The following is a 17267-nucleotide window of genomic DNA, read 5'->3' on the forward strand; positions in this document are numbered from 1 at the left end:
AGTTCAAGTGCACTCCAAGCTTCAATGCTAGTGAATGAAGGACAAACTGCTAATAAAAGCAATAAAATTTTAATCATTGCCATTTGATGTTTCTCTCTTGCCCATTCCTAAACAGATTTTTTCTCTACCTTTTTCCCATTCTCATCTCCTGCTCAAGTAAAGTAATTTCTCATTCACTACATATATTCCATATTATCTCCCCTGCAAAGACTCTTGTCATGAAATGCTTAACTCTCAAATACCTTTGATAATGTTTTGTGTGCTTAAATTCTGCTCCATTTTCCTTGTCTCAAAGAAGTTACTATTTATTCTTTTTCTTTCATTATCTCTTACTGTGCCATAGAGTGAATAAAGGGCACCAGTTTCAATAACAGCAGCCAGATTTCCATAACAAAAGATGGCTGGAATGGAATGATATGGTGAGTCATCTGATGTAATATATGGGGAATAAAATTTTTACAAGAGCAAACACCACATTTTCCTCATTACCAAAAGATCTGATAACTCTGTTATACCTTAAGTCCTTTTTTTTTTTTGTCTGTCTGGTCAACATTCCACTGTTAAATCAGACTCTAAGCACATATTCATACTTTGAACTGTTTTTGCTTAAGGCCAAATAGCTAACCCAAATAACTTCAAAAAGCAAAGAAAACTTCTAAGTCTTAATACACAGACCAAGCTCTAATCAAAGTGAAATCTAATTATCGAAAAAGAAAATAATACTCTAATTCTTGAAAGCTCCATCAGCACAACTTCAATCTGTAATCTAAATACATCTTCCTCTTCCGCTAACAACCAACCAGTTAATTGCACTGTTCAGGCATGTTTAACAATAAGCGGAGCTGTCTCACAGCTCACTTTGATGCATACGTTCAAAGCTATTCTTTAAGGGAACTTACTAACAAACTGTGTTTGGCAGTACTGTTTTCTCACCTTACTAGGGATGTATGGTGATTTTCCAAAACAGCTCATCTTCAATGAGCCTATACTGAAGGAAGACTGAGCAAGCCTATACCTTCTGCTGTTCTGTATCTATTTAAATTCACGTCAGATTTATCCATACAGAAAAGGTCGATACATACTTCTGGAATAGTATGGCTATGAATTGTATAGTTCCTAACTCTCATCTCTTTCTGTCGTATGATTTCAGACATAATTGTTCTCAGAAACCAAATGATAGAACAAATTACACAAATATTGTTCTTCCGTGCCCAAGAACAATGCTCTACCGATTGAATGTATTTATACAAAATCAATTTATTCTTTCATTCCTGAAAATGAATGAATTTCCATTTCGGAAAGAAACCTGTGATATGAGAGCTGGAAAGCGTACAAGCTAAAATGTAACTGAAATAGAACAGTTTGTGGTTTTGAGACCTTCAGTTGCCAAAATGATCCTCAAGCTTGCTTATTTTTCAGCTACACTCCAACAACATATTTCTAAGATCATCCTTCTGAAGGATTTTCTGAAACTAAACATGGCATTCTCAGCTATTCGCACATAAAATCCCAAATAAAATTTCATTAAAACAACCACCAACTGTCACAGTGTTAGCACAATCTGACTTCTTTTTAGTAGTTCTCCCCTATGGACAAATGCTCAGATAAGAAATTGAATGATACTTCTGAGCAGGGAACAAGGAAGCACAAACTGAAATCTCTTTCAGACCACTCTGAACTAAATGGTATTTGTTGGGTTCTATAAAGATTTCAAGCTAGAAATTATTTTGTCTAAGACCTTTAATTTTTTATGTAGCATGTGTAAGGTTTGTTCTTGAACTCTGAATTCTTGAATTACTGCCAAAACTCTTGGATATTTATAGTTAACCATCTTCTACCACTGTCTTGTAGTTTCTCCAAGCAAAAAAACAACAGCAGCAGCGCTGCGTAAGGGAGTTAATAGAGAACTTCAATATTTCTAAAGGCTTCTGTCTTTTGAGCAGTACATCAAATAATCAGTACTGAAAAGGTATAAATATTTTCTGAATGTTAGAACTCCTTTGTAATTCTAGTTTATTCCACCACTTTTCTCAAAACTGAAAAGAGTCCATCAGCAAATAATGATGAGTTCTCTACAACAAACCATGCAAGACTTGTGTCAAGCTGAAGTAGATTTAGCAACCACAGAAAGGATTTGCAATTTCTGTCAAATAAAACCAAACAACACACTTTTTGTCAATGAACTGGGAGGAGGTTACCCTCAGTCTATTCCATTTCCTTTTTCTAGAAGTGGCAAAATAGCGCACTGTCAGAAGTAATGCAACCACTTCTTAGTTTATTACTGAAAAACTCTACATAGTTGTTCATCGAGGAAAGAAAAGCCAATAATATTTTTAATTACGTTTTAAATCTCTGATAAACTGTATGCGAAGGAAAGAAATCACACCTTAATATGAAAACACTGCAATTACTGTGTAGAAATTTTAAGATGTCTCTTGTGACAGTGAGTTTGGTTCACATGCTTATATGTGTTTCAGAGTTCTCTATGAACTCAGATCTGGCAATATATTACCGAACTACCAACATCTTTGTGGAAAAATATATGCAGGCTGTGGGAATGCTTACAATTTGGAAATTGATTTTGTGCTGCACTTCAAAGAGCAAATTCTATACTCTTCACTACTCCACCCCAACACACTCATCCTTTTTAACACAGATCACACTTGTAATTCTAGGCCTGATTTACCACATTTCACTGTGGTTTTACAGAGTTCTACTACAAGCATTACCTTCCACCAAAACAAATTTCTACAGAACAGAAGATGGAATAATTACAGATATTATAATTACAGATCTAACAACAAGCACTGGTGGGAGAAGAGGAATCAGCGGTACCTTTTGAGTTTTATTACTCAACTAATGACATATTATCAAGTAATAGTCTGCTATACCATTTTATTGTATAGACTTAGTTGGTACTTCCCTTTTAAGTTCTCTTTATCCTATTCTCATGCACAAATCAGTTTATAAGCATTTTTCCCATAAAATCAAGCCCACTATACTGATTGCCACTGGCTTTTCAACAAAACTGACCGTACTGAATTAGAATGCTCAGAAATTCTTCCACATAGAAAACTGCTTTTCAACAGTTTTTCTCATAATACATCTTGATTACATTTTCAACACCACTTTTAATTTAAATTTCCAAATTTAAATGTAAAAAGGTTCATATTAATGTCTGGTCACAGGACATCATTTCACTGAAAATAAAAAAGCAGATGAAACAAAGATATTTGCAATTTAGAAGCCAAAAGCTTTCTCCAGTTACTTGCTGCAACATGTCCATGACACGTATGCCTGAAATTTCACCTACGCTTACTGGGTATTAATTCCACATTGGCCAAATGGAATAGAAAAACAACTTTACTCATTGTTAATACATTTAAAATTGTTCCCAAAGCCTGTAAATACAAGAAGACAAAATTTACATTAAACCTGCAAAGAAAATGGCACTGAAACACGACGTCAAGTTATGAATCAGATAGTATGTATTACAAGTCCAACGTGTGCATTACTTTAATTGAATCCAACTGCAACAGAAATTTTACAGTCATAATATATCTGTTAGAAAGTTAATATATATATATATATATATATTAATTACCTGAGTTTCTTTCTTATTTGTTCCTTCTTCTGAATCAGACTGGTGCTCTTGTTCATTTTCATCACTCTGGTGAAAGAGGTGAGAGAGGAAGAATAGTTAAGCAATTGAAAGCTTTAGGAGAATTTAATATATTCTAGATTTTTTGTATAAAACGCTAAGAGTGGTAGAATTCTACCTGTCTAAAATCTTCAAAGCATACATGGGATATAAGATTAAAATTCCCAAACAATAATTATTTTCAGTACTAGCGGGAGAGGAATCAGAACTTTGCTTTTGGCACAGAAAAATGTTCCTCTTTCAAAATTACATACCGACCCCATTACAAAGGAAAAGACAAGAGAATCTGCTGACACACTGACCATACCCCTTCAGATTTTACAACAGTTCCTTCAGGTTTTAATTTGAACACAGTTCAAATTTAGTTACTTGTAACATGCAGGATAGTGAATCTCATTCTCGTTGCTTTCATTTGCATGCAGTAGAAAATTATTGTTCACTGATTTTTTTCCCTTGAGATTATGATTAATATTAGGATTATTAAAGTAGTCTAGAATTTCTTTCAGCATCATCAGCATACCTTAAGACTTCATTTTTAGTTTGTTCCTAAAAGCTTCACAACAGAGAGCTTAGAATGTATGACTTGAGCAAGCACCACTTTTGTCAAAAATGTTAGTGGCACATTCTATTATTCTAAACTATTTTCTATTTTAAGAATACACCATACACATTCTGTACTGCTATAAATTAAGGCTACAAACCAGATGTAGGAGTCTTTCACTTACATCTTGAGTCCAAAATGAAACTCCTGTAGATCGTCGTTTTTCTCTTGGTCGCCGCCTTTCCCGTATAGATTTGGGCTGTGACTTATCTTCCTCCTTTTCTTCCTCTTTTTTGCCTCCTTCTGTTAATAACAACTTTTTGTTCATTTAAGTATAACACAATTTTCTAAAAAGTTACTGAAATATTTCTTTGTCTCTAAAATGTTTACAATTAATCACACAATCGCCCAATAGCAGGAGTTGAAAGGGACCTCTTTCCTAATTAAATAAATTAAATAATACTTTTGGTATTTCAGACAGTAATGCATTTCTCCTCCTAAAATCATACTTTGAAAAAAAAAAAAACCTGCTGTAGCTAGCCAGTATTTCGCCATGAAAATCTTTTCCATAAAACAGTCCAGAAAAAATTTCCTGAAGTAAGCATGCATTACCTAAAAATCTTATTCCAAATCTCAGTTAATTTCAGGACAGAGAAGAAAACTTATCAATAAAGCTTAGCCACAATAGCTTACAGAAAATACCAATGTAGAGAATATAGCAATACTGCTACATAGCTCATGAAGATTTTACCAACAGATTACTTAATCTGATCCTCTTTGTAACAACATTATCAATTTCAATCGTTAATTGCATGGCTAATCAATAACTTGAGTCAAAGAATTCCCACAAGTTATCAGTGACAAACCCCGGAGAGAGAACAGGAGATCAGAGCATGTGTCAACAGCCTCCTCCTTTGACAACTGAGCACAATGTTTTTAAGAATTATAACAGATTATTCACATTTGAAAATAACTCTGGACAAAAGCTCAGAGCCATCGAAGAAAAGCATCCATTCTCTGAATCAAGCATCAGTGTATGATTTTATAAACCAGTCAGATATTTGATTATGTTTTCCATTAAGTTTTATTGACTAATACCAAGCTACCACCAGAGGTATCCCCCTTTTCTCCTTCACTTTCAGATGTGCATTAAACAGACAGTATTCTGAAAGCTTTAAAGCGTTGCTCCACTCATACACCACAGGACTAAAACAATACCCAAGTTATTTGGAAATTATTTAATCAAGTACAATTCCTCCTCGATACCTGCACATATTTAAACTCTGATTTGTGGTGTTTTGTTACAGGTATGGAGTGAAAGCAGAAATCGACTCAGATTCAAATATCAAAATACTGAAAAACACCCCCAAGTCCTGAAAGTCTTTTTTCCCCTCTCTATGTACAAGTACTGGAATTTCTTACAGAAGTTGGAGCAATACGTATCTCTCAGTGGTCCAAAACACCCCATTTTGAACAGTTTTTAGAAACATAAACTGCCCTTTGGCAATTAAAAACAAATATACAAAAACCTTCACAAATATTATCACTCCTACCTCTCTCACTTTCCTTTGTTCCACTTCGAGAATAGGCAGAAGTTATACCTATAAGGCTGTTTGGTCTGTTTAGTTGACTTGAACTTGAAAGAGAGCTAGTGGAGGTGGAGAGCGAAGAGGTGGATGATGAAGAAGTCGAAGTTGAAGTTGGTCTATAGCGATGATATGGCTATCAAGCAAAAAAAAGTCAAAATTAATTTACAACCATTGAACAAACATAAACCATAGGATATTAAAGCTTTTAAACAAAAATAAATACATAATTGTTTGCGGTAATATCAAAATTGTAGCATTATTGTTGGAGTTAAGATTCATGTAATTTCTCTACCTAATGAGAGTCATCATAAAAATACCTCTTCAGCAGTTCGGGAATATCTTTGTCTATAATCATCATCTTTAGTTTCAGATTCTTTCTTTTCTTCTTGTTTTTCTTTGTCTTGCTTTTCTTTCTCTTCCTTTTCTTTTTCTTCATTTTCTTGTTCTCTGGTTCGTGTGGAACGACTTCTTCCTATAGTTTTTTCAGCTTCTTGAAGATCTGTCAGTGTTACACCCTGTGAAAACAGCAAACAGTACAGTATATGACTTCATTTATACAACTGCAGATATAAAGATATTATTTACATACAAAATCCATGACTTCCTATTTACAGAAAACTTCTCTGTACTGCAGTTTTCACCTTACATATCTCATTGAGACACTGTTCTCAAACAGCATCAAAACCTACTCTCCAAACACAACTTCCTAGTTCATTAGATATTTGATTGTTTTTTATGCTGATAATGCTTTAATACAGCAGTTCCTTGCATCTTTTTCACTGCAAAGATCCGGGGTCACCTGTGGTTTGACAATCTCTCAAGGCACTGGATTAATACCAAGAGGTTAAAAAGAAAAAAAACAAACATGAATCTCTCAATAGGAAGAGTTACCAGAAATATTTGAAGGGTTTTAAATTAAAAAGGCCCGAAAGCAATACCAGTAAATCATAGTTATAGATTTGGTCTTAATGCAGATCAGGATATCACATGGAGTATTTCTTGTTGTTTTATCCAGGGACTATTTTCTTGATTGCTGTTTGTCAGCAGAACTAAGGAGAGATAGGCAGACACACCAGACAGAGGACAGTAACTGATAATTGCTCCAATGCCCACAGAGCATTCAAGTAGTCTTAAGACATCATCTCTTTTGCTATTGTGACATCCTTTTCTGGGCAAAGTTCGCACTGGTTGCAATTCAATATGAAGTAGTTCTGGCAGAAATTGGGAAGAACCACCAAATATATCAGTAGGTAAACTGAGGGAAACTCTGAAACTGAGGAAAACTCTGAGAGGAGTTAGACTCCAGAGTAGTTGTACAAAAAAACCTCTTCCTAGCACTCTTCTGTGCCCACAGAAACTAGGTTGCATGCAGTTATTCTATGCCACTGATACTACCAGTTATATATGTTTGGTGTTGGGGAATGAAGTCAACCAGGGGATGGGCGTGAGTAAGGAACTGCTAAGATAACAACAGCCAAAGCAGCTGAAGTAGAACCATAAAACAGGGATATGAAGAAGCGCCTTGCCAGATGCCCCATGATGATATGATTTATGCAAGGGAGGACTCTGGGAGTGGGAAGGGTCGTATGTGAGTGGGGTTGCGTAGCGGGTGTACAGGACACACGTGTGGAAGCCATGCTGGTATATAAGCCGTGTGACGCAGAAGTTTGTCAACCTGATCATATTATCTTTGGCAGTCCATACACAGAAGCATTTGAAACTTAAGGAAGTGTAACTACACTACTCCAGTAAAATCTTTAGACAAAAACTGTTAGTTTTTGAAGAATTAAAAGTTACCCTATATAACATCAGAAACAACTAGTTGAGTAAGCCACTTTAACATAATGCAAACAAAAACTTCTTTTCAGTGGCTGCTTCTCTGCTTTCAAACTTGCATTAAATTTGTCTTTGCTGATTCGAAAAAGCTACCTTCAGAACACAGAAAGGGCTCCTTAAGCTTTCAGGAGAGGCATAGAAATAGAACATATTTACTTCATCTGGTAAACGTCATTTCCGTTTGGGAGACCCGTTTGTTATGTGAAATTTAGTGGGAATCTACAACTTCACCGTAGTTTAGGAGCTGAATGTTTCTATATATGTAAAAGCTGTAATAGAATTATACCTGTGTAGATCTTCTGGACTGTCTTGCTTGCCTGGATCTGGCTTTTCTTTGGGACTCTGACTCTTCATCCCGTACTGGAGTGAGGTATGATCTAAAGAATTAAGTACAAACAAGTTGGCAAACGATAACTTTTAAGACAAAATCATCAAATGGTCAGAAAAGTACAACATGGTATGACAAAAAACAAAGCAGGTAGAAAAAACCTTTGACTGTATGAGATGGATCACATTTTAGGCATTTCACCCATAGCAATTGTTCATCAAGTTGGCAGCCTTAAAACTCAATTAAAATACATATCTTTTCCTATTAATTTAGATTTGATTTTCTCTAAATGTAACTACTTAGTTCAACTAACATTGGGGTAGAAGACCTCAAAAATCTCAGCCAGTTACATATTTGCACGCAATACATATGTCTGTGTGTGCATGCACATGTAAACCTTTAACATAACATTAAGGCTCTAGTAAAAGCTAATGTATTGCTAAGGCAGAAAATGAAACAATCTATCGCACGTGAGATTAAAAATCCTTGAGGAAGCAATTACCATGTCTTCACCTGAATCATTAGACAACCCGAAAGACAGAGCTTGTTCAAAACCTCTCTGAGCTTCTTTATAACATCGATTTTAACTATTTTTAAAACTGCAGAATCAGATTCTATAATATTTTATGATTGTCTATATACTACTTTCTGCATTTCTTTAGTTAAAAACTGAATCCTGAAAATTCAATGAAGAATATAACTTCTTTAGTACATTAAAAAATCATTACATATTTCATTACTAAATCGGTTCATACTGTGTTTGCTTCTTAAACATTATTTGAAATGCTACTCCAAACATTCCTCACAAGTAATGCACTTTCAGCCTGTAGATGTGGATTAACCAACTTCATTTCTTAAGAAAATATTTAGCATATAATATTTCATAGACACAACTTACTCATGTGCATATAAACATACATAGATACACGTACACACAGAGAGATATATGTATCTGTATACATACAGATAGATATGCATGTGCACATATTTAGTGTACGACATGCACACAGTAAGTATTCAAATTTTACTGATTTTTTTTTTTGAGACTTAATGGCTATTTTAATATGCCATCAAGAATATACCTACAACAATATATTATACAATCAGCACTGATTAATCGGATTAAAAACAAAGAACTTCAGGCCGACTGCAGGTATGTAAGACGTATGTAGTATACGCGCATTAGTATACATACATTAAGTGAGAGCAAACGAGACAGTGAAAGCCTTAGTTCTACATTTTCTTGCTTTTCTAGCTCATCTAATACTGAAACAGCATTTACATTTTAAAATTAGAACTATCTTTTGAAACTGCTGTACTTGGTTGTTTTTGCTTTGTCAAGTTTTGTGAAGGAAAATGTAGCTTTTGATGATGGCTTTATTTAAAATGTTTGTGGTGTCTGTGGGCACTTCCTGAATCATGGTGGAGAAGAAATCACACCTGTATGTTATGTCTCAGATGGAAAAGATCCTGAATGATGGAATGAAATGAATGAAGTTGAATACTCTTTTCTCAGTAGTGTCAGGCATAAGCGGGTGAAAAAAATACCACACAGTAACTTGTCAGCACACTGCCTTTGGCACAGTAGCTCAAAAAGCAGCAATGCACTCAAAGTAAGAAATTACTGTTTTCTTTTTTTTAATTCAGTGTTTTCTATGTAGTTCCATTATGGGTGTTTTTAAATAAATCCATGTAATCAATTAACAAAAAATGTAAATAAATAATTACTGCATATCAAACGAAAACCCAAAGACAGTAAAAAATAAACAGAATTGAACTCTGAAGTTTTGTGGATGAGATCCACCAATACTAACGTCTCAGATAACCTGAGCCATGGTGCGAATTGTTTCAGTGAACAGCAAGCAAACCCCACTCACCGCTCTACATACTGTACTATCCCAAATTGTGGTAAGCAACACATTCCTTTAAATAAGAAAATAAGATTACTTTTGTACAAGAGCAACATTACTCGTAGGACCTTTACACACCTCCGTCTCTCCCTGACCTCTGATGTTGAGGACACAGTGCCAGAAGTAGCTGTAGTCATGGCTGTGGTAGTGGCTGCAGCATTTACAACAGATGGTGCAACAGGAACCGTCACTGCTGTAGGAACACTGTCCTTTTCTTTCTCAGTACTATCCTCAGCCCACAAACGATTTGAGGTACTACAGCATAACAAGTAGCAACACAAAAAAAGAGAAAAGGAAACAGCTAAACAATGAAAGCACTTTACTAAACAACTAATAACATGTAAATTGAGGGATGGATTTTTTTAAAAAGCAATCTGAGAAATGTCTCTACGGTGAAAGCTCAACTTGAGCTATTAAAAATGATCTGATTAGGAACTGAAGGGTTCACAACAATTGAACTCTTCACACTTCTAATACTGGATTTATTCTTTTAGATCAACATGGCTGTCACTTTACAGTAGAAAGCCATTCACAATTTGAGCCAAATTGTGTAAAATTAAAAGAAATTGAATGGGAAAGCGAAAAAATCCAGAGCCCCAGGAACTACTAAACAAGAACGCATGCACGTACATAAGCACACAATAGACCTGACAAAAAAAAAACAACAACAATAAAAAGTACACTGGTAGAACTACCTGCTTTGTACACCTGCTGAAGTTGAACCCGTTGTACTCTTTGTAGTAGTGTTTGCGCTGGCAGGCAGTGTTTTCTGAAGACCAGCAGAAGAGGTAACTGTTGATGCAGTACTTGGAACATTAGAACTAACCAAATCATCTTGTCTTCTACCAAAGGAGCCACTGAAGGAAAGACATTTACATTTACAATTTATGCATTTGTATTACATATCTTTGTTCAAAAAATATCATGAAGCTGTGAATGATTCATTAAACTCCTGCCTGACCACTCTGTGTCCCAGCTGAGTCTTTCTGGGGCAAAGGAAGCATTTTCCAAAGCGATTTTCTTCATTATTCCATGGAGTATGACTTGTAACTTACGGCTCGTGAAGGCAACAGACCCGATCATTTCTCCACAGGAAGAGAAGATAAAGAATGACATTTCACTGGTTCACATGTTACTGTCATGACTGCATCTACTGAAATATTGACACAGAGTTCCCCACTATCCCATCTTAAACTGAAAATACAGAATTTTTCTCCACAGCTTCTCAGAAAAAAACACGTCACCAATGCCAGTGCTACAACGATCTTCAGAAGTTTAAATGTGCTTTAAAAAAAAAAAGACAAACAAGAAAAGAACAAAACTCTTCATTAATCTCCCACTTATGCTTTTCCCTTTCTCTTCTACTTTTAAAGACGACAGCAGTTTCCACGTTTTTACCCATTAGTTCTGGCTGAACATGTTTTGCATTATGAAGCAGGATGTTTTCACATGTTAACTCTAGAAGTTAAGACAGTTAAGACAAAACATCACATTACTGAGTATAAAAGGCTTAAGGAAAGACGGCTATTTGTCATTCTTCTCTTCATCTTTCTATTGCTATCAATTCTAAAATGAAAAAGGAAAAAATATCTGTACAAGAACAACTAAGAAAACAGACAAAGAAAGCACTACATAACATATAAAACGACGACTCCATTGCATTTGAAGTTTGGAACTGATAAAGACTAACATGCAAAGAATGTTTTCATAAACCAAACCGTTGATGTTTCCCATCCAGAACATGAAATTTGTGCAACAATTTTCCTAAACTCAAAGTTAAGAAGACTGCGTTTTTGTTTTAAGAGGTTCACAAAGACAGAAGACGTGTTGTGCTATATGAAATAAGATTGGTTGCATGCCACTAAAAACATCAATGGCACAACCGAAAAAAAGAAGATAAGCACCTGTCACCACTTACATCACCAGCACATATAAGTATGCAAGTTAGCTACCCGAATGTCAAACTCTTCTTTTTGATCTATTTGTTTAGATATTTATTGTTCACTCCATTAATATAAATTAATTTCACTTAAATATCTGCCATTGAGACTACATAGTGGAGTAAAGTTAATCATGAATATAATTTCTGGATAAGATCTCCTGCAAAATAATCCTGTGAGATAGGAACCATGTACAACTGAAAATTATTTTCATATTAATCACCACTTAGTTTTAGTTTTACATACACACTCTATGATGGTAGTACTCAAAGTGGCCGCAATCTACTGCTATGGACAGCAGCCCAAGACCTCTGACATCTTCACGTAAAAACAGAATTCAACATTTCTCTTTTCAGATATGAGGGAGGATTACTTCTGCTCCAACACTTAAAATTGTTATCTGTGGCTACTAATCAAATCTGGAAAGAGTCAAAAATAAACAGTAGGAGAAAGAAAGCATAAAACTTTGTATACAAGGGCTGCTCCAAAAGTAATACCTACTATTTTATTCTGTTGGCCCACGACATCAGAGGCAGATGTTGGTGTTATGGAAGTAGAGGTGGAACTTTCCCACCAATATCCCATTCCATGTTGTTGCCATTTGACAGATGGCAGCAGAGGGGCAGTCTGACATAATGGCATCTGGCATGGAAGTGTGTATGAAGCAAAGGTGTGGCACTGAATTCCTCCATGCAGAAAAAAATGGCATCCATTGACACTCATCAATGCTTGTGAATGTTTATGGAGACCAAGCAGTGGATGTGAGCACAGTGAGGCAGTGGGTGATGCATTTCAGCAGTGGCAACAGCAACACTGTTCACCTCTGCTGGTGCAAATTTTTATGAGCATGGCATGCAGGCTCTTGTTCATCACTGGCAGAAATGTATAGCTAATGGTGGTGGCTACCCTGAAAAATAATGTTTTGTAGCTGATAATTTGCTCTATCAAATAGCGTTATTGTGCTCTTTGTAACTGCTGTAATTTCCACGGAAATAAATAGGAGGCATTACTTTCAGAGCAACCTACGTGGCATTTGACCTCATGCTCTAAGCTGGTAAAAACAGTATGGCTTAAGTACATTGTAATTACTGTGAACACCATTTTAACACGGTATTGTTCAAATAAAGGATTCAGAAATGATTTTTTTTTCCAATCTGAAATCTCATTTGATCAAAGAAAGACAAGAGAAAATCCCACACCTTCTTTGATAACTTGTGTTTAAGGATGTAGGACCTTCATTCAAACTGTTTTTCTTGACATCTTCCTCCCATTTTCTCCTTGCATAGGAACTGCCACTACGTATTGAGCTAGCAGACGAGTCCCTGTAAATAAGATTTTGTTTTAGCAAATTCATATTCAAGCAAGTTGGTTTTGATGAAAGTTGAAAATGATTTTTAAGTTAAAGATGGAAAAATTGTGTGTGGAAAACACACTTAAAATAAACATAACTGTAGAGAAAAATAATAAAACGACCTGTTACGCCCAATAATTTTCAAATTAACACTGTTTGAAATAAAACTGAAAAGAAGTATCAGAAGAAAACCTGTTCAAGGAGAAGTCAAACATCAGCTTTTATCTGTGACCGCTGCTGGCTTTGTTTCACTCTAAAAAGGAGCAAGATGCTTCTTTATTGGCTGAGATAAGTCAGTGCCATCAAGGGAAAGCTGCATGTTGTTTTAGAAGTTGATTTCATGAGATTATTCATGTTACAACTCATGATACTTTAGACTAGTGTAAACAGGCCTGCAGTAGCCATTCCTGAGTGGCCTGCAATATATCACTAGCTGACATTACTTTAGTCATGAAGAATTTCTATTCTATTGTTGCAGTTTATAGCATCAAGAAATAACCTTGCAAAAATCTGCTTCGAAAAACTCTGAAAACCGATACAGAGATACAAGAATTTGAACTGCTAACAAAAGTTTCCAATGAAAACACAAGATCTGAAGTTCAGATGGAAGAAAGAAATCTCTTGTACAAAAGTACAAAAGGCAATTATATGCGAGGGAAAACAAAATCCTGCAAGATGTGCTCTATATTCAAGATGTCTTTGGACTTCAAATTCTACTCCAAATATTTCCTTTTGCACAAAAATGTATGTTAGCACTTCTGTGGTTGCAAGCAATTTCAGAAAATGATCAAATCCTGGCCAATACAGGCCACTACAGACTTCAGACACTCTAAAGGCTCAGCTAAGATTAATCTTGAAAATCTGGAAGTCCTTTCCATTACGCACAGAAGGAAGTAAGATGGATTACATTACATCATCTGTAATCTAAACAAGCAGTTGTTCAGACAGGTGGAACAAGAACAAGGCATTAAGCTAAGAAACAAGGATAGAGATCTGTGACAAGGCAGAACTCTTAGTAATTAATTAATGTGCCTGTAGGGCAGATAGTCAAATTCTACATGTAAGGGAGGTCAGACTAAGTGTCAGAATTCTGTTATGACTTTAATAAGTTGAATTGTCTGCCATATAATACATTAGGCAAGGTACAGGTGCCTAAAAAAGCTGGCCTATAAGCATGCTTTATAACTCGTACATCCAGGAATAAAGTTAGTTCTTAGGTCAACTGTTTAGTCAACACCAGGTCTAATGACACGGATGATCTCTGGTCAAGAATATCAGGAATAACATGGCATTGCTGGTAACCATTTTTGGTGAATAAGTCATGATGGTTGAGACTGGTATGTCAAAGAGACAAATATACCTCAACACCGCACCAAAATTTAATCCCTTTGTCACAAGCAATAACAATTTATAAGAAATATGACTGCAATTAAATATTTATCCAAAACTGAAGGTATCATTTGACCAAGACATTTTTGGATAGCGAGAGAATTTGAGAAAATCTCAAAAGAATAAAACATGAAATAAGAACAATCTGTAATTATCAAATCACAACTGACCAATAAATTCAACTGCGAATAAGAATATAGTACTCTCAGACACTGACTGTAGAAACCACAAACTGCAGTGTTAAAGAAAAGAAATATGGATTTGAAAAAATGGTCAACTAACATAAGAGATGCCAGTACAGTACGTTGAACTTTAAGGGAGCACAAGATCTGGAATACCTGCTTTAGAACAGCCACTGTCACTCAGAGACTGAACTTAGCCAATGTGCACAAGCATAAGAAGAAACAGAATGCATCTTGTGCTTACTCTTAACTGAGCACTCCAAATACAGGTTTGCCAGCTTTCGATACAACGATTATAGTAGCACATTTTGATCAATGAGAGCTACTTTCATTTTTAAGTTATTCAAAATTGGGCTATCTAGATACAATCTGACTGAGACGAGACATTAAGGAAACTTCTCCACTTTATACTATGCATTAAAACTCAAGAAAGTAGCCAAGTAGGATCTCAATAAAGGAGAGAACTGAAAACTGGAAAGATTCTGACTAGGTATGTCATGGAAGTTCTCTGAATCCTAGTTAAGCCTACGACACCTAAACTTTTTATTCCCTTCATATCAAAAACTGAAGAAAAAAAATATTAGTAAAGGATTAAGTATCTCCAAAAGATGATGAAAGACCAACAGTCAAACAAGAAAGACAGAAGAGGAAGTTACTGAAGAACTGCCAGGATTTCTGTAAACTGCTGGTGCTGAAAGACATGGTTTTAACCGGGTACTGTAGGAAAGAGGTTGTTTTCTTTTTTCCAGAAAAAGTAAAATTGGAATCCAATGTCAGCACTCACTCTGTGGCTCAAGACAAAGCAATAAAATTCATTCTGTATTCTTCATTAGCTGGAATTTTACAACTTGCTATTTTGCATTTAATTTTATTTTCTACCCCAAGATGACAACACTCAATGCCCAGAACTGCTCCTGCCACAAAATAATGCGAATTTTAAAAGGGGTTATCAAGACTTACATGACAAATCCCTTCCAGAATTCAGTTACTCTACAGCTCAGCAGGCTAATGCTATAAACTAGTATCATCTTCATATCTGTATGTTTTTCAGCCACTCTAAAATCACATAATTTAATATTTAACAGTAACTTCAGAGTCACCTGTTTTCTTTTTCATCAATGTCAGAGGTACTGGCCAGTCGTCTTGGTATTGTAGGTGCAACATAGGCAAGTCTAGTTCCTTTTCCATCTTTCTCCTAAAAGATAAAGATTTTTAGTAATATAAATGGCTTGATTCCTCATTTAGAGCTGTATTACTGGAAAGCAGGAAATTACTTATTGAAAGAAACTATTTCAGTATTTTTGTATGCCATAGCTTAGTACATTACTGAAAACAGATTTAAACACTTGTACTTGAAATAGAATATATGTTGTTCAGATACCTGTAACAAATTAGTCCTTCACTACAGTAAATTTGTGTTTAAATATGTAATTAGTACTTTATAAATAAAAAAATGACCACAGAATTCAGTAAGCTTTCTTTTTCAGGAGGTTCTTTCAACATTGTTCTCCAAGTGATGCCAAAACTGCCAACCCTCAGGTCTCCATAATTGCAAAAAACTACTATTGACAGTGCAAATCCCTAGAAGATGTAAGTCCTACACCTATGTACCAAGTCACAAGACAGTAAATTTGCTTTCTGTACTTTTAAAGAGATTACACAACAGCTGTATAATTTAACAGATGGGAATTTTGCTAAAGAGTAAATGTTCAGTAAACTCCTAAGAGAATGTCTTACTTTTAGAATACATCATAAGCATCTGTGGTAAGTATATGAGCTCCTCAAAATGCTGTTTCACACTGAAAACAATTACCTTTTCTTTGTTGTCCAATGAAGAGGAAAGTCTGGGACTTGAAGCAGAACGTATAACACCTGCAGAGTCCTTTTCTTTCTGAGCTTCTTTAGAAGCAGTAATCTCTGCAAGGGCACCGTAACTACCAGTTTTTCGAAGGCCTAACCTCCATGAAGCAGGAGATTCATCTTTCCTCTCTTCTTCTTTGGGAGAAACCTTGGTTGGAAACTATAAAACACAGTAGCAAATTAAAGGCTATTCATTTGTATTATCTGTAGTAATTCATGTCCTTGCAGAGATTTGAGGACACAACCATGTTTAATAATCACAGAAGTACTGAATACATGGGGACGTTGCAATGAGAGACAACCTAGGCAGTCTTCTCTCTAATTAGTTAATGAGATAAGAAACATAAAACTGGTCAAGGAATACTACTTCTCTAAAAGTTAGCTTGGAAAAATTCACACTTTGTAATACACACAGTGATCATGAGATACAAAGTTAAAACCATGCAAATCTGCTATCAATATTTGATTAAATATGTTATTTTGCAACCTGTACACAAGCCTGTGCACACCAGAACCTCACCATTGCCTTTTCACCCTTATTGGGCACAAGAACAATGCCAGTTTTGCGCAAGCCCTGCCTCCATGATGCAGGATCTACTGACTCCACGACAGGCATGACAGGAGGAATGAAATCATACTAAAGCCAATTGAGACAAGACAAAGAAGAAAGAAAGGAAAAT

At 35.4% G+C, this 17267-nt stretch overlaps 1 protein-coding gene across 2 annotated transcripts in view; it reads right to left on the reverse strand.

The window, feature by feature from the left end:
* Nucleotides 1–17267, reverse strand: part of PPP1R12A (protein phosphatase 1 regulatory subunit 12A) — a 114496-nt gene that overhangs the window by 18572 nt on the left and 78657 nt on the right. Inside the window, exons 10-19 of one of the 2 annotated variants that reach the window (XM_072350534.1) lie at nt 16541–16747; nt 15828–15922; nt 13005–13127; nt 10561–10722; nt 9944–10120; nt 7914–8004; nt 6109–6306; nt 5756–5924; nt 4387–4505; nt 3605–3670 (exon numbers count right to left, since the gene is read on the reverse strand). In XM_072350534.1, the coding sequence (XP_072206635.1) occupies nt 3605–3670; nt 4387–4505; nt 5756–5924; nt 6109–6306; nt 7914–8004; nt 9944–10120; nt 10561–10722; nt 13005–13127; nt 15828–15922; nt 16541–16747 (1407 nt within the window). The remainder of the gene's footprint in view (nt 1–3604; nt 3671–4386; nt 4506–5755; nt 5925–6108; nt 6307–7913; nt 8005–9943; nt 10121–10560; nt 10723–13004; nt 13128–15827; nt 15923–16540; nt 16748–17267) is intronic. The other variant, XM_072350444.1, reaches the window with a different exon arrangement.

This window comes from Excalfactoria chinensis, chromosome 1, assembly GCF_039878825.1.
Source record: "Excalfactoria chinensis isolate bCotChi1 chromosome 1, bCotChi1.hap2, whole genome shotgun sequence".
In the NCBI taxonomy this organism is placed as follows: Eukaryota; Metazoa; Chordata; class Aves; order Galliformes; family Phasianidae; genus Excalfactoria; species Excalfactoria chinensis.